The sequence below is a fragment of the Alexandromys fortis genome, unplaced genomic scaffold (assembly GCF_014885135.2).
Source record: "Alexandromys fortis isolate MF-2015 unplaced genomic scaffold, M_Fortis_MF-2015_v1.1 scaffold_146, whole genome shotgun sequence".
Classification (NCBI taxonomy): domain Eukaryota; kingdom Metazoa; phylum Chordata; class Mammalia; order Rodentia; family Cricetidae; genus Alexandromys; species Alexandromys fortis.
In genome coordinates this window covers 1,034,374-1,053,859 of record NW_026068042.1, presented here as the reverse complement: position 1 = coordinate 1,053,859, position 19,486 = coordinate 1,034,374, and the positions used below count along the sequence as shown (strand labels likewise).

Genomic DNA, 19,486 nt, shown 5'->3' with positions numbered 1-19,486 from the left:
GCTCATTTCTGAAGCCTGCCAACCTGCCCCCATCATAGAGAGTAATGATGGTTTATAGTCAGGATTAGAACTGGGGTAAATATTGGCCCTCACAATGCATCTGGATGATTTTTTTAAAATAAATATTTATTTATTATGTATAAAAATTCTTTCTGCATGTATGCCTGAAGGCCAGAAGAGGGCACCAGACCTCATTACAGATGGTTATGAGCTGTGGTTGCTGGGAACTGAACTCAGGACCTATGGAAGAGCAGGCAATGCTCTTAACCGCTGAGCTATCTCTCCAGCCCCATCTGGATGATTCTAGGATGGGGCTTGGGTGTCTTGGGGGATAAGCAGCCATTAGATCTCTGAGCACATTTGTGATTGGGACAGAGATTAGGCTCAGAAGTAACATGATGAGACATTAAATTGTTATCATTGGGGGAACTGAGGAGACAGCTCAGAGGGTAAAAAGCTTTCTACACCAGCACAGGAACCTGAGTGTGATCCCAGCACCCACATAAAAGTCTAGGTGGAGCTGGCAGTTTGGTGCATGACTGTAATGCCAGGACCCAGGAGGCAGAAGCAGGTGGATCTGTGTGAGTGTGAGGCCAGCCTGGTCTACAGAATGAGTTCCAGGAAGGCCAGAGCTACACAGAGAAACCCTGTCTTAAAAAATGAAAAAAAAATTTAATTTCAGTGTCTAGAGATGGCTCAATGGTTAAGAGTACTGGTTGCTCTTGTGGGGGACCCAGGTCAGTTCCCAGCACCCACACGTTGGCTTACAACTGTCTGGAATTCCAGTTCCAGGAACTTTGACATCCTCTTTGGCCTCCATGATTCCCGGGCATACACATGGTATATACACACATACTTGCAAGCAAACACTTACAAAATAAAAACAAATACATCTTAAAACAAACCGAAAAGACTAGGGTCAGCTATGATGGCATGTGTCATTAGCCCCAGGCCTTGGGAGGCAGAGGCAGGAGGATCTTGTGAGTTCCAGACTAGCCTGGCCTACATAGTGATTTCAGGACAGCCAGAGCTACATAGTGAGACCCGCTTAAAACAGCAATCCCCTGATAAAAGGGACACTGGCACAGAATGCAGGGTCGTTCATACCTGAAGGACTCAGACTCAACATGAGACATACTTCCTCATTGATGCCATGACATCAACTTAGGTGAATGTCAACAGAGGAACACACACATGTTGCATCCATCTATCTATGTATCTATCTATGTATCTATCTATCATCTATCTATCTATCTATCTATACACACATATCATGTATGTGTGTGTGTGAGAGAGAGAGATGGAATTTTATTCAGCCATAAGGAAGGATGAAATTATTCTGTTTGAAGGAAAATGGATGCAACTGGAGATTATCATTTAAAAACATTGAATGTGGCAAGTATGGTGGTGTCGAAGGTAAGACAGGACGTGCTACCGCGAGGGAGCTACAAGCCCCCTCAGCTACAGGAGCAACCTGCCCCGCCAACCCCGCCCGCCCCGCCCGCCCCGCCCGCCCCTGCTGGGGACTGTTGGGCTACAGTGTTCGCTCTGCTCTGGGCATCCTGGCTTTGCTTTCTGGCTACTGGAGAATAATGAAGAGGAACCGTGAGCACAGGCTCCTGCAGACTGAGGATTTGGAGATCCGGATCACCCCCACGTCGCTTTTCCATGCAGAGAAGGACCCTGCAAATTCTTTGGAAGGACCCGGAGGAGGAGGCCATTCATCATCATGAAAGATGTGACCGTCCGGAAGATGGACGAGTTTGTGTTCTGCACCGTGCGCTGGGTGCTGCCTCTCCTCGGCGAATTGGAGCGGCCGCTCTACGGGAAGAGATGCACAGCGCCAACTTGGGCCTCACCTGCCACGTGTTGGGCCCCAGCCGACACCCACATTAAAAAATAGTCAAACAACAGGGCAGTCAGACCGCATGCCTTTAATCCCAGCACTCAGGAGGCAGAGGCAGTCTGGAGTTCGAGGCCAGTCTGGTCTACAGAGGGAGTTCCAGGACTGCCAGGGTTACACAGAGAAACGATGTCTTGAAGGAAAATGGATAGTCAAATAACCGCCGGGGGAAAAACTAATGGTGTGTGTGGGGGGGGGTGGTCTATGGTCACATGCACAGGCAAGTGGAAGTCAGCGCACAACTTTCATGAGGTGCTGGGATGTTGCACAATTGGTAGAGTGTTTGTCTAGTGTTGAAAAAATCCTGGGTTAAATCTGTAGCCTTATATAAACCACACCCATAATCCCAGCCCTGGAGAGGCTATGGCAGAGACTCTTAACTTGGAGACTAGTCTAAACTATAGGATGAATCCCTGTCTTTGAAAAAAACCTAAATAGGGGGCTGGAGAGATGGCTCTGAGGTTAAGAGCACCAATTGCTCTTCCAAAGGACCCTGGCTCAATTCCCAGCACCCACACGGCAGCTCACAACTGTTTGTAATTCCAGTTCCAGCGGACATGACACTCTTACACAGACATATACGCAAGCAAAACATTGATGGTCATAAAATACGAATAAACAAAAATTAAAAAACTGATAGGTCTCCTATTAAAAAAACAACAACAACCAAACAAAAACCTAAGTAGGGCTGGAGAGCCAGCTCAAAAGATGCTCACAGCCACCTGTAACTCTAGCTGCAGGAGGATTTAAGGCTATCTTCTGGCATTTCCACCACGTGTAGACACACATCCGTACATGTACACAAACAATAAAATTAAATATTTAAAAACGAACGACCAAGTGGAGTGCCAGGAGTGAAACTTGTGAAAGAGCATTTGACTAGCTTAGGAAGTGGCCTGGGTTCCGTCTCCTCTCTCTCTCTCTCTCTCTCTCTCTCTCTCTCTCTCTCTCTCTCTCTCTCGCTCACTCGCTCTTTTGGTGTTTGAGACAGTATCTTTCTATGCTGCACCTAGAACTTACTATCACTACTAGGCTGGCCTCTGCCTCCCAGAGATCCGTCTGCCTCTGCCTCCCTAGTGCTAGGATTAAAGGCGTGTGCCACCAAGCGTGGCACAAGTTCTGTTCTTAATACCACAGACAAGGAAGGAAAGACCAAATCTCAGAGAGATTATCTTTCTCAAGCCTGTGATGAGCACAGGCAGGACTTTGAAGCTGCTGACTTCTAAACTGCTGGGATCCCCCAGGGATTGGCTTCTAGTGAGACCAGACCACCATGGAGACAGTGAGACCCACAAGGCAGGGTAGAAGGGGGCAGCAGATCTGTTGATCTCCCCAACACCAAGACAGTCACTTTGGACAAAAAGAGCTGGCCCTAGGATGGGAGGCAAACCCTCCAGCTCAGAGGGGGAAATGAGCCCTTTGATGGGGGCAGGCAGCGGCGAGGCTGGGGGCGGGGGCTGGCCTTCCCTCCTGGGTGAGGCCCACGTCCACCTTCACCTGTGAGCAGTGCAGATCGTGTATCTGTTCCCCTCCCCCCCCTCTATTCCACAGCCATGGCCCTGGCCCACGCCTCAGTGCACCCACTCAATGGGCCTTTCCTAATCCCCTGACATCATCGCCTGCCTATCACTGGCCCTACTTGCCAATCTAGTGGTCCCCATCCTTGGAGATGCTGTTTAGAACCCCCCTACCCAGTACTGTCTGTGGCCTCTTCCTCCTTCCTATCTGAGTCTACAGTTCAGCTCTGGAGACCCACTCCCATCTCCAAGCCGGGGACGGGGCCTAGGATTTGGCCCGCCTATGCTGTGTGATTCCAGGTAAGCCGCTAACCCTTTCTGGACTGAGGCTCCTTCGTTGACTGTGCCTCACTCCCCACCCCCAACTAATCACTCTGAACCCTTATGGTTTCTCAGCCACTTGTCACTTGAGGAAACCTTGGATTGTTTTGTTTTACTTGATTTTATTTTGAGACAGGGTCTCATTCTATAGTCCAGGCTGGCCTAAAAAAAAAAAAAAATCAAGATTTCCCCTTGCCTTGGCTCCCTTAGTCCTGGGGTAACAAATATGTACTGTCAAACCTGTCTGAAACGTTAGCTCTTGTCAGCTTACGTTTATTGTTGGCCTTCTCCACCGGGGGTAGATGCCATTCACCCCAGGGCCATACACAGTGGGTGCTGTACTGTATCTGTTGTGAATGAATTTGAATTACCCTCTACCAGAGAGGGGCGTGGACTGTCCCGCAACCCTGTAGGGAGTAAGGACCAGCATCTGGCTGACAGTCTGACACAGAGTGAACACAGCATCATCCCTTGGTGGGCAAGTTCCCAAAGCGAGGGGGCGCCAGAGCTAGTTTTTCTGCCCTCCACCCCCTACTTCTCCAGGTGGGAAGAGGGTCTCGGGAGAACGCACGTGTGTCCATGTGTCCTGTACCTGGGCAGAGGGACAGGCTGAGGTGCGGCCGGATGAGGACCCCGGTCAGCTGCGCGTGAGCGTGTGACCAGCTTTAAGCGCACACCCGCACCTATGTAGGTGCGCCAGCTGGGATTTCAGGTGTTTGGGGTGTGTTTGTGTGTCTGTGTGCATCTGTACAGATGAGTTCTTATCTGTCTAGGACTCTGGGTATGGGACATGCGCAAGTCTAACATGATACGTGCATATAGAAAAGCCCGAGAGGGTCCGCTCCACGTGGGCAGGGATTCTACACCAAGCACCTGGAATAGGGACCGGCATTCAGTCCACGAGTACTTGAACAAACGGACATGTGAAATTGCCAGCACAGGGCATGCTCCTCTATTCAGGGGTCACACCTGGGTCCACTCCTCCGGCTCCTTTTCCAAACTCCTTGAAAGCCAGGGCCCAGTGCCTGGGTCCCCATGGGCGGAGCAGGGGGCGGCCTCCTCCTGGGAAATTGGATCCCAAGACGTGCAGAGCAGCAGGGAGCAGGGCTGCCCCTTTGTCCCCCATAATCCTGTCCCCGCCCTTGCCCCCTCCTTTTCAACCACCAGGGTTTAAGGTCAAAGTTGGGGGCTGTAGGAGTCCAGGTTGTCACCTTAGGGTCCTCTTCACTGACTGTTGCATGCTCTGGGGCTTCTGGTTGACCTGGAATATATACCCTCGTCTTGGTCTGTCTCAAAGCTCTCTATCCTGTCCCCTGGCTGGGTCTGTTTCATTTTCTGTCAGGGCGCTGTCCGCTGCCTGCCCTCCTTTCCTAGGGAGTAGCTCTCCTCCCTCCTGGGCGGCCCTAGGGCTCAGTCCCAGGTATAAAGCTACCCAAGGGACAGGAGGGCAGGTGCCCTGGAAAGACCCAGAGACTGCAGAGGAAGGAGCCGAGGAGGGAGAATGTACTGCCTACTGGGTGAGTGAGGGTACAGGGCCCCAGGGCCAGAAATCAGGATGGAAGGAGGCTCTGCCAGTGCCTCCCGCTGCTCAGTCTCAGGGCCCCGTGCACATCCTTACACATAGACGGACTTACCATCCATTCAAGGAGTATTTATTGAAGCCCCACTACGTGCTGGTACAGTTGTCCCTTGGTATCCACAGAGGATTGATTCCAGGACTTCCTCAGCGGAGACCAAACCCCAATGTGGCTTCATTCCCTTATATAGAATGTGATATTTGCATGTGGCCTATGCACATCTTTCTGTATGCTTTGTACCCCCTCTGGATGATTATAACAGCTGAGGCAATGGCAATACTGTCTAAGTAGTTGGTATGTTGTATTGTTTAGGAAATAAGGCAAGGAAAAAAAAAACCTTTGCATGCCCAGTACAGAAGTAAATTTCCAGACCCAGGTGGTGGTGGTGCATGCCTTTAATCCTAGCACAGCACTCGGGATGCAGAGGCAGGTGGATCTCTGTGAGTTCGAGGCCAGCCTGGCTTACAGAGTGAGTTCCAGGACAGGCTCCAAAGCTACACAGAGAAACCCTGTCTCGATAAAACAACAACAACAACAAAACAAGCAAAAGTAATTTTCCGTCTGCAGTTTCATGAATATGGGGGTGCAGACACAGTGAACTAACTATACAGTTCAGAGATTTGGGACAGGAAGAAGAAGATTGACAGCGTCTACAGTGGCATGGTGATTACCTGGTCAGATTTGTGCTACAAAGACATGAATCACACTGGGGAGGTTGAGGCTAGCTTGGAGTACATAGCAAGTTCCATCCTAGGCTCCATAACAAGACCCCGTCTACAAACAAACAAGTAAAATATAATGGTGCGTGAGAAGAGATGAGCTCACTCAAACTTCCTGAATAGGTGATGAAAGCTTTCTACTCTCAGTCTTCTTGTCTTACCTGCTCATTCATTCATTCATCCATCCATCCATTCATTCATTCATTTGTTGTTGTGTTTTTTTTTTTTATTTGAGAAAGGGGTTCACTGTGTAACAGACCTGGCTGTCCTGAAACTTGCTCGATAGACCTGGCTGGCCTCAAACTCACAGAGATCCACCTGCCTCTGCCTCCCAAGTGCTGGAATTAAAGGTGTGCACCACCAACAACACTCAGAGATCTGTCCCCCTCTGCCCGACCCCAGTGTTGAGATTGACAGCTTACACTGCACCTGCCCCCTTACTTTCAGTTCTCTCCCAACTGGTTCTGAGTTTAGGGACCTACATGAACTAAGGGGACCATGTGCACTTACCTTCCTCCTACCGGGTGGGTGAGCCTCGCACACTGTTGAGGGGAGCACAAGCTCCATCAGGGATTTGGGAGGACGATTGTCAGCACGCATTCAATGGAAAACAATCAGCACAGATGCCTACACTCAGGAGACTGAAGCAGGAGGATGGAAAGAAAGCTCGGGGCCAGCCTGAACATTTAGTGAGACTGCATGTGAAAACCAAGCATGGAAGGCATGCTGGGGCTTGGGCTGCCAGGCTCAGTTGGGAGAATATTCATACTGCATGCACGTAGCTTTGGGGTTGTCTCTAGCCCCGCAGAGACTGGGTGTGGTTCTGCACAGAGACCCTGTCTCAAATGAACCAGAAGGCTGGAATACCGCAGAGATAGCTGCACATCATACTGCAGGACTAGTCACAATGGCCAGGGCCTGGAACTCGTGTAGCTGCCCATCAACGTACGAATGGAAAAAAGGAAATGGGATACTTACACACAATGAAATTTCATTCAGCTATAGAGGAGTGAAATTATAACATTTTCAAGCAAAATGAAGAGAAGCAAGATCATGGTGTTAGGCAAAATAAGCCAGATTCAGACAAATATTGCATGTGAACCTGTTTATATGCATGCGCAGGACATAAATGTAAAACGGGAACTGTGAGAGGGGACAAGGGGGGGCAATGGACATGTGACATGTGACATGGAAACAGAGGGGGTACTTTCTGGGGGAAGAAATCTTAAAAAGGGGGAGAAGGATAGGAGAGGGTAAGAATAAAGTGTGTGTGTGTGCATGTGTGTGCACGTGCGCAATGCATGCATGTTACAATGAAACCCTTCCTTTGTCTGGCAGTCAAGATATTAAATAAATAAATACTCGCTATAGAACTCAATAGAGAGAGAAAGGGAGAGAGCGAGAACCTGGAAATAAAACTGTTGCTACATTCATTCAACAAATAATGTATGGGAGGCAGCAATGAACCACGTAAGGGTTCTCTTTCCTGGGTGACATTAGGGAGCTATAGCAACAAATTGTAAATATAACAAATAACCAAATGAATGAATACATAAATAAATAAAACCAGGCAGTAGTGGCACACACCTTTAATCCCAGACCTCGGGAGGCAGGGGTAGGGGGATCTTGGTGAGTTTGAGGCTAGCTTGGTATACAGACAGAGTTCCAGGACAGGAACCGGAGTTCCAGTTCCAAGGCTACATAGAGAAATTCTGTCTTGAAAAACAAACAAACAAACAAACAAAAACGAAAACAAAACGGGCTGGAGAGATGGCTCAGTGATTAAGAGCATTGGTTGCTCTTCCAGAGGACCCAGGTTCAATTCCCAGCACCCACATGTCAGCTCACAACTGTCTGTAATTCCAGTTCCAGGGGATCTGACACCTTCACACCAATGCACATAAAATAAAGTTGTTTTAAAACAAAACAAACACATAATTGTAGGCAACATGGTCTCTAAAGATGATAAATCAGGAGAGGGACATTGTTTTCTAATACTGTATTACTGTTGTGTGAGCCATGTATGATGTGTGTGCAGATATGAAGAGGCCAGAGGAGGAATTTCAGAACTTGTTTCTCTCCTTTCCACTGTGTGTTCTGAGGATCAAACTCAGCTTGCCAGCCTTGCTTGGAAGTTCTTTTACCTGCTGAGACCAACTTTTGATATGGGGGCCAGGCTTTGCTGAGCTGAGACCCAAAGAAAAGGAAGGACACAGCCTTGGAAATGTTTTTGTGGGTTCCTGTGGTCCTCCTTCATGCAAGGATGAGGTCATGAAGGAGGAAATGTGGGCGAACATAAAGAGAGAAAATGCTGAGGGAACAGAGTCTTTGCAGTCCACCTGGGGACTTCTGTCTACACTGGATGAGGAGGGAACCATGGGGATGCTAGAATAGTAGAGGGACATGCTTGGATGGGAGGGACCATGGGGATGCTGGAATAGTAGAGGGACATGCTTGGGTGGGAAAGACTGCACAGGAGGCCATCAGGTGGGACCAGAGACCAGAGGAGAGGGGAGGTGACAGGGCTCAACCCGAGACGCTACAGGCAGTAAGGAGTGAGGCAGTTAGATTCTGGGGACATCTTTTGATTTTTTTTTTCAAAGTTTGTTGTTGCTGTTGTTTTTAATTTTATTGTTTTTAGTGCTCGAGGAAGTCAAAAAGAAGGCATTGGATCTCCTGGAACTGAAGCAAGGAAAGCTGTAGGCCACCATGTGGGTGCTGGGACTTGAACTTGGGTCTTTTGGGAGAGCAGCCAGTGCTCTTAACTGCTGAGGCATCTCTCTGGACTGTTTCAAAAATTTTACTAAAAATAATGAATGTACAGAAAGATACATATTATACTTGTAGGTGGCCTAGTACAGCTGGATTTTTTTTTTCCAAGACAGGGTTTCTCTGTAGCTTTGGAGCCTGTTCTGGAACTAGCTCTTGTAGACAAGGCTGGCCTCGAACTCACAGAGATCCGCCTGCCTCTGCCTCCCAAGTGCTAAGGTTAAAGGCTTGCGCCACCACCGCCTGGCCTGGATGAGTTTTTATAAAGGGAACATTTCTAACGAGCATTCAGATAAGAAACACTCCCACAACTGCATATGGTGGTACAGGCCTATAATCCCAACACTCGGGAAGAGGAGGCAGGTGGATTTCTATGAGTTTGAAGCCAGCCTGGTCTACATAGTGAACTCTAGAACAGCCAGGGTTATACAGTGAGACCTTGTCTTAAAGGTAAGTTCTGGGCATGAAACAATCTGCCAACTAGGTAACTTTGCTTTGACTTGAATAGACAAGACATCAGTCCACAAAGGCTGTCCTCCTCGAAGACACTGTTGGAATGAATGCCTGATGAGGGGACCAGGGACTTAATGTGGACTCTCTTGTGTTCTGTACCAGCTCCCCTCTGCCTCCTGAGCCTGTTGCCACCCCTCAGTCCTGCAGCCCCCATCTCCCCATCAGAGCCCATCAGTCAAGCATATAGCCTGGCTCTCTACATGCAGAAGAACACATCAACACTGCTGCAGACCTATGTGAGTGACACTGGGCACAGGCAGGGGCCTGGGGGAGGAGGTGCTGGCCTGGACAGGGCAAACAGAGCAGGTCCAGGAGACCCCCCCCCCCGTGAGCCTGAGGAAACCAAAAGAGGGCATCAGATCTCCTGAAACTGGGGCCAAGGGAAGTTGTAGGCTGCCATGTGGGTGCCGGGAATTGAACCCGTGTTCACTTCACGTGTGCTGTCCTGGAGCCACCTCTTGCCCTGGGTTTGCTCCATCCCATTGGTTTCTGGACTCTTCAAACTTCTCTGAGAGGTGGAGCTAGAATCCGTTTTGCAGGTGAGAAGATGGAGCTGTAGAGAGGTAGGTAATATGCCTTCAAGCACTGAGCTAGTGAGCGCAAAGCCAGCTTCTGGGACCAGGTCTGCGGAACTCTTTACTAGAAGCTCCCACCTGCACACTTACTGTCTAGACGTAGAACTGGCAGCTTGCTTTCTGAGTCTTGGATGTTGGTTTGCTTGACCCATGTGTGCTGGTTTCCGTTCTCAGCAGCAGGGACAGGGATCCCGTTGGCCTCATCTGAGCCTGTCCCTTCCTAACTCATACAACTGTCTGGCCCTGACCCTGGAGTTCACAACTCTCCCACTGCGGTTTTCCTTTACATCAATGTGATTACAAAATCCAGGCTCTAGGTTGGGCGCGTTGGCTCATATCTTCCAGACCAGCAACAGGGGAAGAGAGGCAGGTAGAACTCTGTGAGTTTGAGGCCAGCCTACACACAGCTAGACAATGAAATACTATTTAAAAAATAAAGAGCCAGGCAGTGGTGGCGCAAGCATTTAATAGCAGCATTTGGGAGGCAGAGGCAGGCGGATCTCTGTGAGTTCGAGGCCAGCCTGGTCTACAGAGTGAGTTCCAGGACAGACTCCAAAGCTACAGAGAAACCCTGTCTCAAAAAACAAACAAACAAACAAACAAATCCCACAAAGAAAAAAAAAGAAGAAGACGAAAGAAAGAGAAACATCAGCTTTTACATTTTAATAATGTGCTCGGGCTGAACATACAGTCATAGTGCTCACCGGTATCCCTATATCAGTATGTGGTTCTCCCCTTATTGCAGGTCAGACACTTATGTGTATTATTTCCTACCACTGTACAGTCCTGCCATGTGGAGCTATGGCTTCTTGCGGTTCAGTGAGGCACCGTTGGTGCACAGAGGACGTAATGGAGCCCGCAGTGCGCTTGCTTATCCTTGCAGCTCCCAAAGGGCGGTGGATGGTGGCTTCTCTGGGGGAAATGCCAGCCTCAGAGGGAAGATGTCCCCCGAGAAACTCCTTCAGTGACTTCCCTTCTATTTGTTTGTCTCTCATGCAGCTCCAGTACCAGGGCAGCCCCTTCAGTGACCCTGGCTTTTCAGCCCCGGAACTCCAGCTCAGTAGTCTGCCACCGGCTGCAGTCTCCTTTAAGATTTGGCACGCTATGGAGGATGCAGAGCGGCTGAGGCGAGCCCAGGGAGCCTTCCTGGCCTTGACCCAGCACCTCCAGCTTGTGGGGGACGACCAGAGTGATCTAAATCCTGGCAGTCCCATTCTGCTGGCCCAGCTAGGAGCAGCAAGACTCAGGGCCCAAGGCCTACTGGGCAACATGGCTGCTATCATGACTGCCCTGGGGTTGCCCATCCCCCCAGAAGAGGATACTCTGGGACTTGTCCCTTTTGGGGCCTCGGCCTTTGAGAGGAAATGTCGAGGCTACATAGTGACCCGGGAATATGGTCACTGGACGGATCGGGCTGTGAGGGACTTGGCTCTACTCAAGGCCAAGTACCCAGCATAGAAGGTCGGCCTTCTGTCAGAAGTCCCAAGGCTTTTCTATCAGAGGACTCTCAGAGAACACATCACATCTCACTTAGCAGTCAGGACCTGAGCCAAGCATTTGAACTATTTTCTGGAAGTCAAGCCTCCACTCCTTATGGCTTGGGTCTTCCTGCCGGGTCCTAGCGAGCGACTCCCTTCCCGATCTGGGCAGGACTCCATGGACCCATCTGATGGAGCAACAGAGTGTTGATAGTCCTACTGTCTGGTTGGAAAGAAGAGCCCTTCTGAAGAGGCTTCACTTCCCACCCTAGGGAGAGGACAGCTGGTCTCCCCCCTGGGCTTGCCCTGCCCTGACTTTGCTCTTCCTGTATTTGAGGAAGTCCTGGGGCTTGCTTCCTGTCTCTGTCTACCTCAACTCCCAGGTGAGAACATGACCTTTCTGAACACAGGCCTCTTTTTGCTAGAGTTCTGGTCCCCACTCTACCTCTCCATTGACGGCTTCTGTTGAATTGTCCAGTGGATGGAGGCCCAACGCCCAGCCACAGTCACCAGGGCTCTTCCTGCTGAGGACACCTACTTCGTGGTCAGGACTGACAAGTGGTATCCCTGGCCTGGGCCCTTCGTGGATGCATTTGTACTGTGCCTCTGTGGGCGGGTGGAACCCACCTCCTGTACACTAGAGATCCTATTCTCTTCAGCTCTCACTCCCCATATGCAACAACTGTCTTTCATTAAACTGTGGTTTTATTGTTAAACATTTATTTACAAATATTAATTTATTCTCAAATAAAACTCTCTTAAGAGGCTTTTGACTTTCCCTCTCCATAGACCAGGCTAGGGCTGGGGGCCCCTGGGAACGGGATGTGGAGGTAAGAAAAGGAAGGGCATTGAAGGGGGGAGGAGTAAGGCTCTAAAGGATCTGGTGGGAGGAGAGAGGCACCTGGGAGATAGATGGTCCTGAGGGTAGGTGGTCTTGCACTTCTGGTTAGGAAAGGACAAAGGAACTAAAGGGATAGAAAGTGTCACTTCCGTGTTACACATAGTCATATGGACCATGGGGAGACAGATGGAGAAACTGGGAGTCAGAGGCAGGTGGATCTCTGAGTTCTAAGTCAACTGGTCTACATAGCGAGCTTCTTCAGGACATCCACGGCTACCTAGTAAGACCCTGTTTCAAAAACAAACAAACAAACAAAGAGCAAGAGACATAGAACGAGAAACAGAAACCTCCTGAAGAAAAAAAAAAAATACGGGAGAAAAAGAGTAAAAAAAAAAGAGAAACTGGTAGGCACGAAGCTCCCTGAGGATACAAGATCCAAAGAGAAAGAGACCACAATACTGCAGAAAGACTGGGACAGGGCAAGAACACAGTGACACAGATGGAGAGAAAGAATTGGAAGCCAAAGAGGTGGGACAGAGTAAGCTTGCAAGAACGAGTACTAACTCTCAAGCGACGCCTCCAGGCACCAGCTGGCTCAGGTCGCCCTCGGTGCGGCTCACCCACTCGCCATAGAGGCCGCACACGTGGAGCCCCAGCAGCTTGGCTGAGAAGACGCCCGGAGCGCCGTTGGCGGTGGAAAGGGGGGTGGTGGCGGCGGGCTCAGATCCGGGCCCGCGGGCTGCTGCGCCCAGAGCGGCCAACACCGTCTCCAGCGCGGCTCCCAGGGCGCGAGCCTGGCGCGCCGCGTCCTCCAGGCTCCGCAGCAGGCGCGGGGCGCGCGGGTTCAGTTCCGCCTGGTGGCGGCGCACAGCATCCAACAGCGCGGGGAGCGCACCCAAGGCGGCCGCGTCCAGACGCAGCCGCTCGGACAGCGGTAGCCCCGCGTGGCTCGGCGCCGGGCCGCTCAGGCCGGCCAGGGAAATCCGTGGTGGTGAGAAGCCCGGCAGCCCAAAGGGGTCTCCCTGCTGCTGTACCTGTGGAGATATGGCCACCGGTCAGCCGGGCTCCTGGGACCTTGTTGGGGGCTCGTCCACTCCTAACAGCCCTCCTCCCCTCTCCTGAGGCCTTAGTTTCTTGCAAATGATTGATCCTATTGTGTTTGAGATTAAACTAAGAAATTACACGGTCTTTGTTTCTCTAACAGCTAATAAGAGTTAAGCGCTAGAACCCAGGAAGAACTCAATAAATATTTTTTTAAAATTACTTTTTTTCGGGGAATACTTTTGAGAAAAGAGTCTCACTATGTAGTATCCCGGAACTCACTCTGTTGACCAGGCTGGCCTTGAACTCACAGAGATCTGCCAGCCTCTCAAGTGCTGGGATTAAAGGTGTGTACCACCACACCTAGCTTTCCTTGTTTATTTTGAGACAGGGTCTCACGATAGCTTTTGCTGGCTAGGCTGGCTTCAAATTCACAGAGATCAACCCGCCTCTGCCTCCCAAGGGCTGGCGTGTGCCCATGGCGTGCTGGGAGGACGGCACCACGCTGCACAGGTGGCAGTCAAAGACGACTTCATAGAGGCAGTTTTCTGCCACCTTTATGTTGGTTCTGGGGATCAAACTCTGGTCACCCAATTGCCTGTCAAGCCCCTTTACCAGTTAAACTGTATCTCCAATCCCAGCCTTAGGTTTAACTCCTATCGGCTACTTACTAGCAAGACCATTGCCTTCTTTTGGCTTCAGCCTTCTCGTCTGTGAGAGTAAAGAATGCTCTCTGTTCTGTCTTTCTATCTCGAGGACCACAGAAACAGTGCAGGGACCAAGTCAAATTCACTTCCTCTTCCCTACTCGATTGCCACCAAATGAAAGACAAAGGGGATTTGTAATTTGTCAAATGCTCTAACAATAATATTTATTCTTTGCAAATATCTTGCCTCAGATGCAGGCCTTGTGGTTGCTGCTTTGAATACAGTGTCTTTCTAAGATGGCTTTGTAAATAAGAAAACCGCGGCCCACTGAGATGGTTGCCAGTCTGACAACCTGAGTTTGATCCCGGGATCCACATAGTAAAAGAGAAAACCAAGTCCCTCAGTTGTCTGACTTTCATATACACGCCATGACACTTGGGTGCCCACACACATGCACACAAAATAAATGAATATAATTTAAAAATGGGTGGAGCACAAGCCATGATTGGCAGTAGGCTCCCTGGGAAGCAGCAGAGATGGAGTTTGGTCTGCCTACAAAGCTGGCTGAATCCTCCTACTGCCAGTGTTAGATTCCTCTTTAAGGTTTACCGTTATATCCCAAGGTTTTCAGTTAGCAACCCTACAGTCTGAATCAAAACACCAGCCTTTCCCGCTACACCTGGTAATCTAGAAGAGTCTTTTTTATGTGGCCAGGATAAGACTGCTGGCGGGCCACTTTGCTCTGGAAAGTCCCTCATGGGTAGAACTTTTGCCCCGACTGAAACCCCTTCTTGGCTTTTCTAAATGTCCCAGGTGGAAATGGTCACAGTTCACACTGTTCAGCTGCTCCATTTGACAGTGCAAAGAGTTGAGACCTCAAGAGCAAACTGAGCCCAGATCTAGGTTTCCTGACTCCCAGAGTTCCCTCTGGTTCCTCACACTGGTTCTGATTTCCGGCACCAAGGATGGAGCCTCCAGAAGGCTCAGTATCACTGGCCACTGGTGGGGTCCTCCACTTTACTGTGTGGCCCGAAGATAGTTAATGCTCCCCTCAGAAACTCTGATTGCCACTGCTGGGGATGAGGTGGAAGAAATGAATGAAGACCTCTGTGGGGCATGCTCCCCACCCCACACCCCAGTCCCTACTCACGTGTTCCTCCAGCAGCCGGAGGTGTGTGCTCCCCACCCCAGTCCCTACTCACATGTCCCTCCAGCAGCTGGAGGTGTGTGCTCCCCACCCCACACCCCAGTCCCTACTCACGTGTTCCTCCAGCAGCCGGAGGTGTGTGCTCCCCACCCCACACCCCAGTCCCTACTCAGATGTTCCTCCAGCAGCCGGAGGTGTGTGCTCCCCACCCCACACCCCAGTCCCTACTCACGTATTCCTCCAGCAGTTGTTCTGAGTATTTGGTGAGGAGGCGTGCAAGGTTGTGTGTTTGGCGGATCTTGGCCTCCAAATGGGGAAGGAAGGAGATTGGGGAGTCATCCTGGGAATCTTCTGGTGGGAACGAGGGGGGGTGAGGGGTTATGAGCGCAACCCAATCCTACTCCTAGATTATCTTTCCTAAACTGGCTCTTTCCAAACCCAGAGGTTCTGCTCTGAAGGCTAACATTCAAGCTAGGAGGACTATGTCCCATCCCAATGGAGGGAAAACCAGGCCCCAAGTAGTTTCTCTATGTGAAATTGTCTCTTCTGTCTCCAAATCACTGCAGAAATGCTATTAAGAACAAATTCATAATCTGCCTCCTTCAGGTTCTCACTACCTCAAATCAGTTTCTTCTTCCACTTTAGGTAATTTGTTCATACTTCTTTTTATCCATGTGAATCTGCCTTATTCCGAAACTCCTTAGAAGGCAGCTATGCTTATCCTATACCACCAATGCTATCCTGAGACTTTAAGGACAAAGTTCATATATCTTTGGATTTCTCCAACTGTTGGTTGAATTCAGTCAGCATCACTGAAGCACAGAACTTCACCTTGAAACACGTTTTCCCGGCCTGTTCTACAGATAGAGAAACCGAAGACCTATTCTCTTCCTGATGCTTCCAGGTGAGGTGCTAGGCTCAACAGCATCAATGTATCAACTCAACGACAGTCTGACCTGTCGCTGGCACAAACCTGAGAGCGGTGCCAAATGAAGACGACTACATTTCCCAAGGTGCACACCGCATGAATTCTAATGCATGCTGGGGAATGTAGTCCCGACCCGACAATCCCTTCCGTCTGAGTTTCCACAGCGGGCCAAGATCTCAGAAGCCCGTACTTTGCCCTCTTCCTGTCACTCATAGATCCTCCGTAGGAGTTATGAAGCTTCCTTAACTAGCTTCTCCCTCTAATCCTCCAGCTTTGATTCTCTCCTAATACTCTGATAGGCATTGTTATCCGGCCCCAGCCCGACCCCAGCCCTTCTTCAGGGTGTACTCACCCATATAGTCGGTGCTCTAACCCCTGAACCCAAGACCCTGAAGCTTCAACTCCAGGCCTCCTCTAAACCCTTGCTCCTGCCCTTTCTCCCAACTCACCCGCCGGTTACCTGACACCGGCGTCTCCTCCCTCCCCCGACCCCTCCCCCGCCCAGGTCTTTCCCCTCCCAGACTCGGTGTTGACAGGAATCCAAACCCAGGCTTTCGACCCCCCTCACTCGTATTCTCGTTAGGGACCCAGGATCCAGTAGCTCAGCCCCTTACCCAAACTTCCCTCCCTCTGGCTCATGTTGGCCCCTGGCCGATCCCGGTTTCCCTCAACACACCCCTACAGGAGGAAAGGAGGGGAGGAGGGGAGGGGGAAAAAAGGGGGGAAAGGGATAGGGGCGTGGCTCTGGCTCGGCCAATCATAGCTCAGACCCCAAACATTTCCTTCCCACCACTACTTTCAGGCAAGATTCCTTGGCTCTGAGCTCAGTAACCCGCTTGTGAGGCTTAGACTGGGAAGGGGCCAGAGTGGGAAGGCAGGTGTTGGCACAGCGAATGGGCACTTGGGCCTTTAAGGCAGCTCTTGTGTCTTGCTGGGAGGAGGAGACTCAGGCTCTGACCTGAGGCCGAGCTTGACAAAAAGGGCTGCTTTGAGAGGAAGCTGGGAAAGCTGCAGGGCCGGCAGGAGAGGAACCAAGGCAGGTCCTCCCCCTGGGCCAAGACAGAGAGAGAAGGCAGGGTAGGCCTGTCTAGATTAGGGCACACGTAAGGCATGCCTCCCCCCTCCCCCGGCCTAGCTTCTTGTCTTAGATGCCGTCTACCTTCTCTGTCACTCTCATCGGGAGTGAGACAGGTCTTCCCCTCACCTTACTGTTATAGACCCCCTACACTCACACACACACACACACACACACACACACACACACACACACACAATGTTTAGGCATCCCGACCCAGATTCACACATACATGCATGTGTGCTTAGGCATCTGGACCCAGACACACCCACACATCTGGACCCAGACACACCCACACATCTGGACCCAGACACACACTCTCCCTCTTACACACAGACACGTGTGTGTGTTTAGGCATCTGGACCTAGACACTCTCTCTCTCTCTCTCTCTCTCTCTCTCTCTCTCTCTCTCTCTCACACACACACACACACACACACACACAAACACACACACTTACTTGTGTGTATCTAGGCAGTGGAATGCAGCCTCTCACACAGGTGAGCACAGGTTTCAGACAGGTCACACCCAAACAGCAGCTCGTCGCCCTGGGGGAGATATGGAAAGCCCTGCACACACTTGTCTCTACAATTGGTGCCAAGCACCTACTCTGCCTTGGGCTCTGGCACAGAGAGGACCCACATTAGGTTTCAGGCGTCAGATAATGGAGTTTGGGAGCAAAAGGCCTGAAAAGGCCTGTGTGAGGACGGTAGCGTGAGCAAGCCATCAGAACAAGGCATTCGCTCCCGGAGTGCACTCCAGGTACATTGGAAGCCAGACCGTCCGCAGTGGCCACAGCCACACGCTACCCAGCAGTATTTATTGGGTATTCACCATGTGCCAGACACTGCCCTAGATGCTATGTATACGTACACGTTCCGTGTTACAGACTTGCCCAAGGTCATGCAGGTGGGTGTGACAGAGCTGAGATTTTATCGCTGACAGTTTGGTTCCAGAAATGCTGTCGGACATGGTGGGCATGACCACACAAGTATGCAGATGGCCCTCAGACGCCCAGCACAGCAGGCATGCCCTATCTATTGATGGGTCAGCGTCAAATCAAATCAACCGAGATGCACTTATCTTCGTTCCTTCTCATTTATGTGTATGTTGGGTGTGTTGGGTGCACATGTGCATCTGAGCGCAGCTGCTTGGGGAAGCCAGACCAGGGTGTTGAATTCCCTGGAGCTATGTTTATACAGTGCGACGTGGGAGCTAAACCAGGGTCCTGTCTGAAGTTAGAAGGTAGAATTAGCTACTGCACCCTGTCACATCTGGCTTCTTTTACTTAAGGCATCCCCACTGTTGGGCATAGCAGGGCTCTGTCATTCTGGTTGTTGTGTCCGTGACCACGGTGTAAGCAGGTTATAACTGGTTTTTCATTCCATTCTGTTGAGGAGTTGCTCCCAGATTGTGAAAAGGGCTACAAACTTTCCAGTGTCTGGGTCTTGGTGTTCATACAGGAGCATTTTGTCCTGTTGCGATTTCTATTGCTTTGATAAATCAAACAATCAAAAGCAATTTAGGGAGGAAAGGCTTTATTTCAGCTTACAGTTACAGCCAGTTCATCATGAAGGGAAGTCAGGGCAGGAACTCAAAGCAGGAACCTGGAGGAAGGAACTGAAGCAGAGGCCAGGAAGTAACGCTACTTACCCTGGCTCGTTCCCCAAGGCTTGCTCAGCCTGCTTTCCTAGAGTACCCAGGACCCATCTGCTCAGGGGTGGCCGCTGCCCACAGTGGTCTGGGCTCTCCCACATCAATTATTTAGCAAGAATATGCCCCACAAACTTACCTCCAGGGCAGCATAAAGGAGGCATTTTCTCAATCAAGGTTCCCTCATCCCAAATGACCCTAGTTTGTGTCGAACAGACAAAAAAACTAGACAGCACACATTTTTCTTCGGTTGGGCGTTGACAGCTTGGGACTGGAATTCCTGGGAGACCGGGTTGGCATAAGTTTAGCTTTACTGGAAAACTGCCAGTTTCCCAAAGTATCTCTACCATGTACGTTCCCTGATTCAAGGAATGCCAAGTTGCTCTGCTACCTCATCTACACGGTCTGTCTTTTTCACTTCCGCCATTCTGGCTGAGAAGGCCCGCTCCCCACTCGAAAGTCTGGCACGCACTTGGCACTGTCCATGAGACTTGAAATGAATGGATGAACAAGTGAAGTTGGGCAGCGTAGATTCCAGCAGCCTGGAGAGGGCAGACGCGCGCGCACACAGCATTTCAGGGACGCCCACCCGCCGCGGACGCACACCAGGACAGTCCCTCTCGCGCACCCCTGTGCCCACGTGGCCGGAACGCACCGCCTCGCTCGGGCCGCGCGCGTCCAGCCGCACAGCTGCCCCCCGGCTCTCCCTCTCTGCGGCTGGCAGAGGGCGCTGTGCGTTCGTGCGCCCCGAGGGGCGGGCCCGGGCCGGGGCGGGGCTGGCCGG

At 50.8% G+C, this 19,486-nt stretch overlaps 2 protein-coding genes and 1 pseudogene across 5 annotated transcripts; 2 read left to right on the top strand and 1 right to left on the bottom strand.

Moving 5' to 3' along the window:
- The first annotated feature begins 1,401 nt into the window (after window positions 1–1,401).
- LOC126515911 (NADH dehydrogenase [ubiquinone] 1 alpha subcomplex subunit 13-like) lies at window positions 1,402–4,400 on the top strand (annotated as a pseudogene).
- Window positions 4,401–9,393: 4,993 nt separating this feature from the next.
- Window positions 9,394–11,358, top strand: LOC126515910 (cardiotrophin-2). The gene is made up of 2 exons (XM_050165951.1): window positions 9,394–9,555; window positions 10,894–11,358. The coding sequence occupies exons 1-2, from the start codon at window positions 9,394–9,396 to the stop codon at window positions 11,350–11,352; spliced, it is 621 nt and encodes a 206-aa protein (XP_050021908.1). The 3' UTR covers window positions 11,353–11,358.
- A 44-nt stretch (window positions 11,359–11,402) lies between these two features.
- Window positions 11,403–16,671, bottom strand: Ctf1 (cardiotrophin 1). 4 transcript variants are annotated; one of them, XM_050165874.1, is made up of 3 exons: window positions 16,591–16,671; window positions 15,281–15,399; window positions 11,403–13,247 (listed from the first exon to the last, which is right to left on the bottom strand). In XM_050165874.1, the coding sequence occupies exons 1-3, from the start codon at window positions 16,613–16,615 to the stop codon at window positions 12,780–12,782; spliced, it is 612 nt and encodes a 203-aa protein (XP_050021831.1). In that variant the 5' UTR covers window positions 16,616–16,671; the 3' UTR covers window positions 11,403–12,779. The 4 variants fall into 4 exon arrangements, with proteins under 4 accessions (XP_050021831.1, XP_050021832.1, XP_050021833.1 ...); XM_050165875.1 differs by having other exon boundaries at window positions 15,281–15,396; window positions 16,591–16,659; XM_050165876.1 differs by lacking the exon at window positions 16,591–16,671 and adding an exon at window positions 16,329–16,447.
- Between the last annotated feature and the right edge of the window lie 2,815 nt (window positions 16,672–19,486).

What these genes read in the sequence shown, in the direction of transcription:
- LOC126515910 (XM_050165951.1), top strand. Translation starts at nt 9,394, where the DNA reads ATGTGGACTCTCTTGTGTTCTGTACCAGCTCCCCTCTGCCTCCTGAGC. An exon ending in CAACACTGCTGCAGACCTAT is followed by an intron (nt 9,556 to 10,893) that starts GTGAGTGACACT and finishes TCTCTCATGCAG; the next exon opens with CTCCAGTACCAGGGCAGCCC.
- Ctf1 (XM_050165874.1), bottom strand. Translation starts at nt 16,615, where the DNA reads ATGAGCCAGAGGGAGGGAAGTTTGG. An exon ending in CCAGAGGGAGGGAAGTTTGG is followed by an intron (nt 15,400 to 16,590) that starts GTAAGGGGCTGA and finishes CGTTCCCACCAG; the next exon opens with AAGATTCCCAGGATGACTCC. An exon ending in AACAACTGCTGGAGGAATAC is followed by an intron (nt 13,248 to 15,280) that starts GTGAGTAGGGAC and finishes ATATCTCCACAG; the next exon opens with GTACAGCAGCAGGGAGACCC.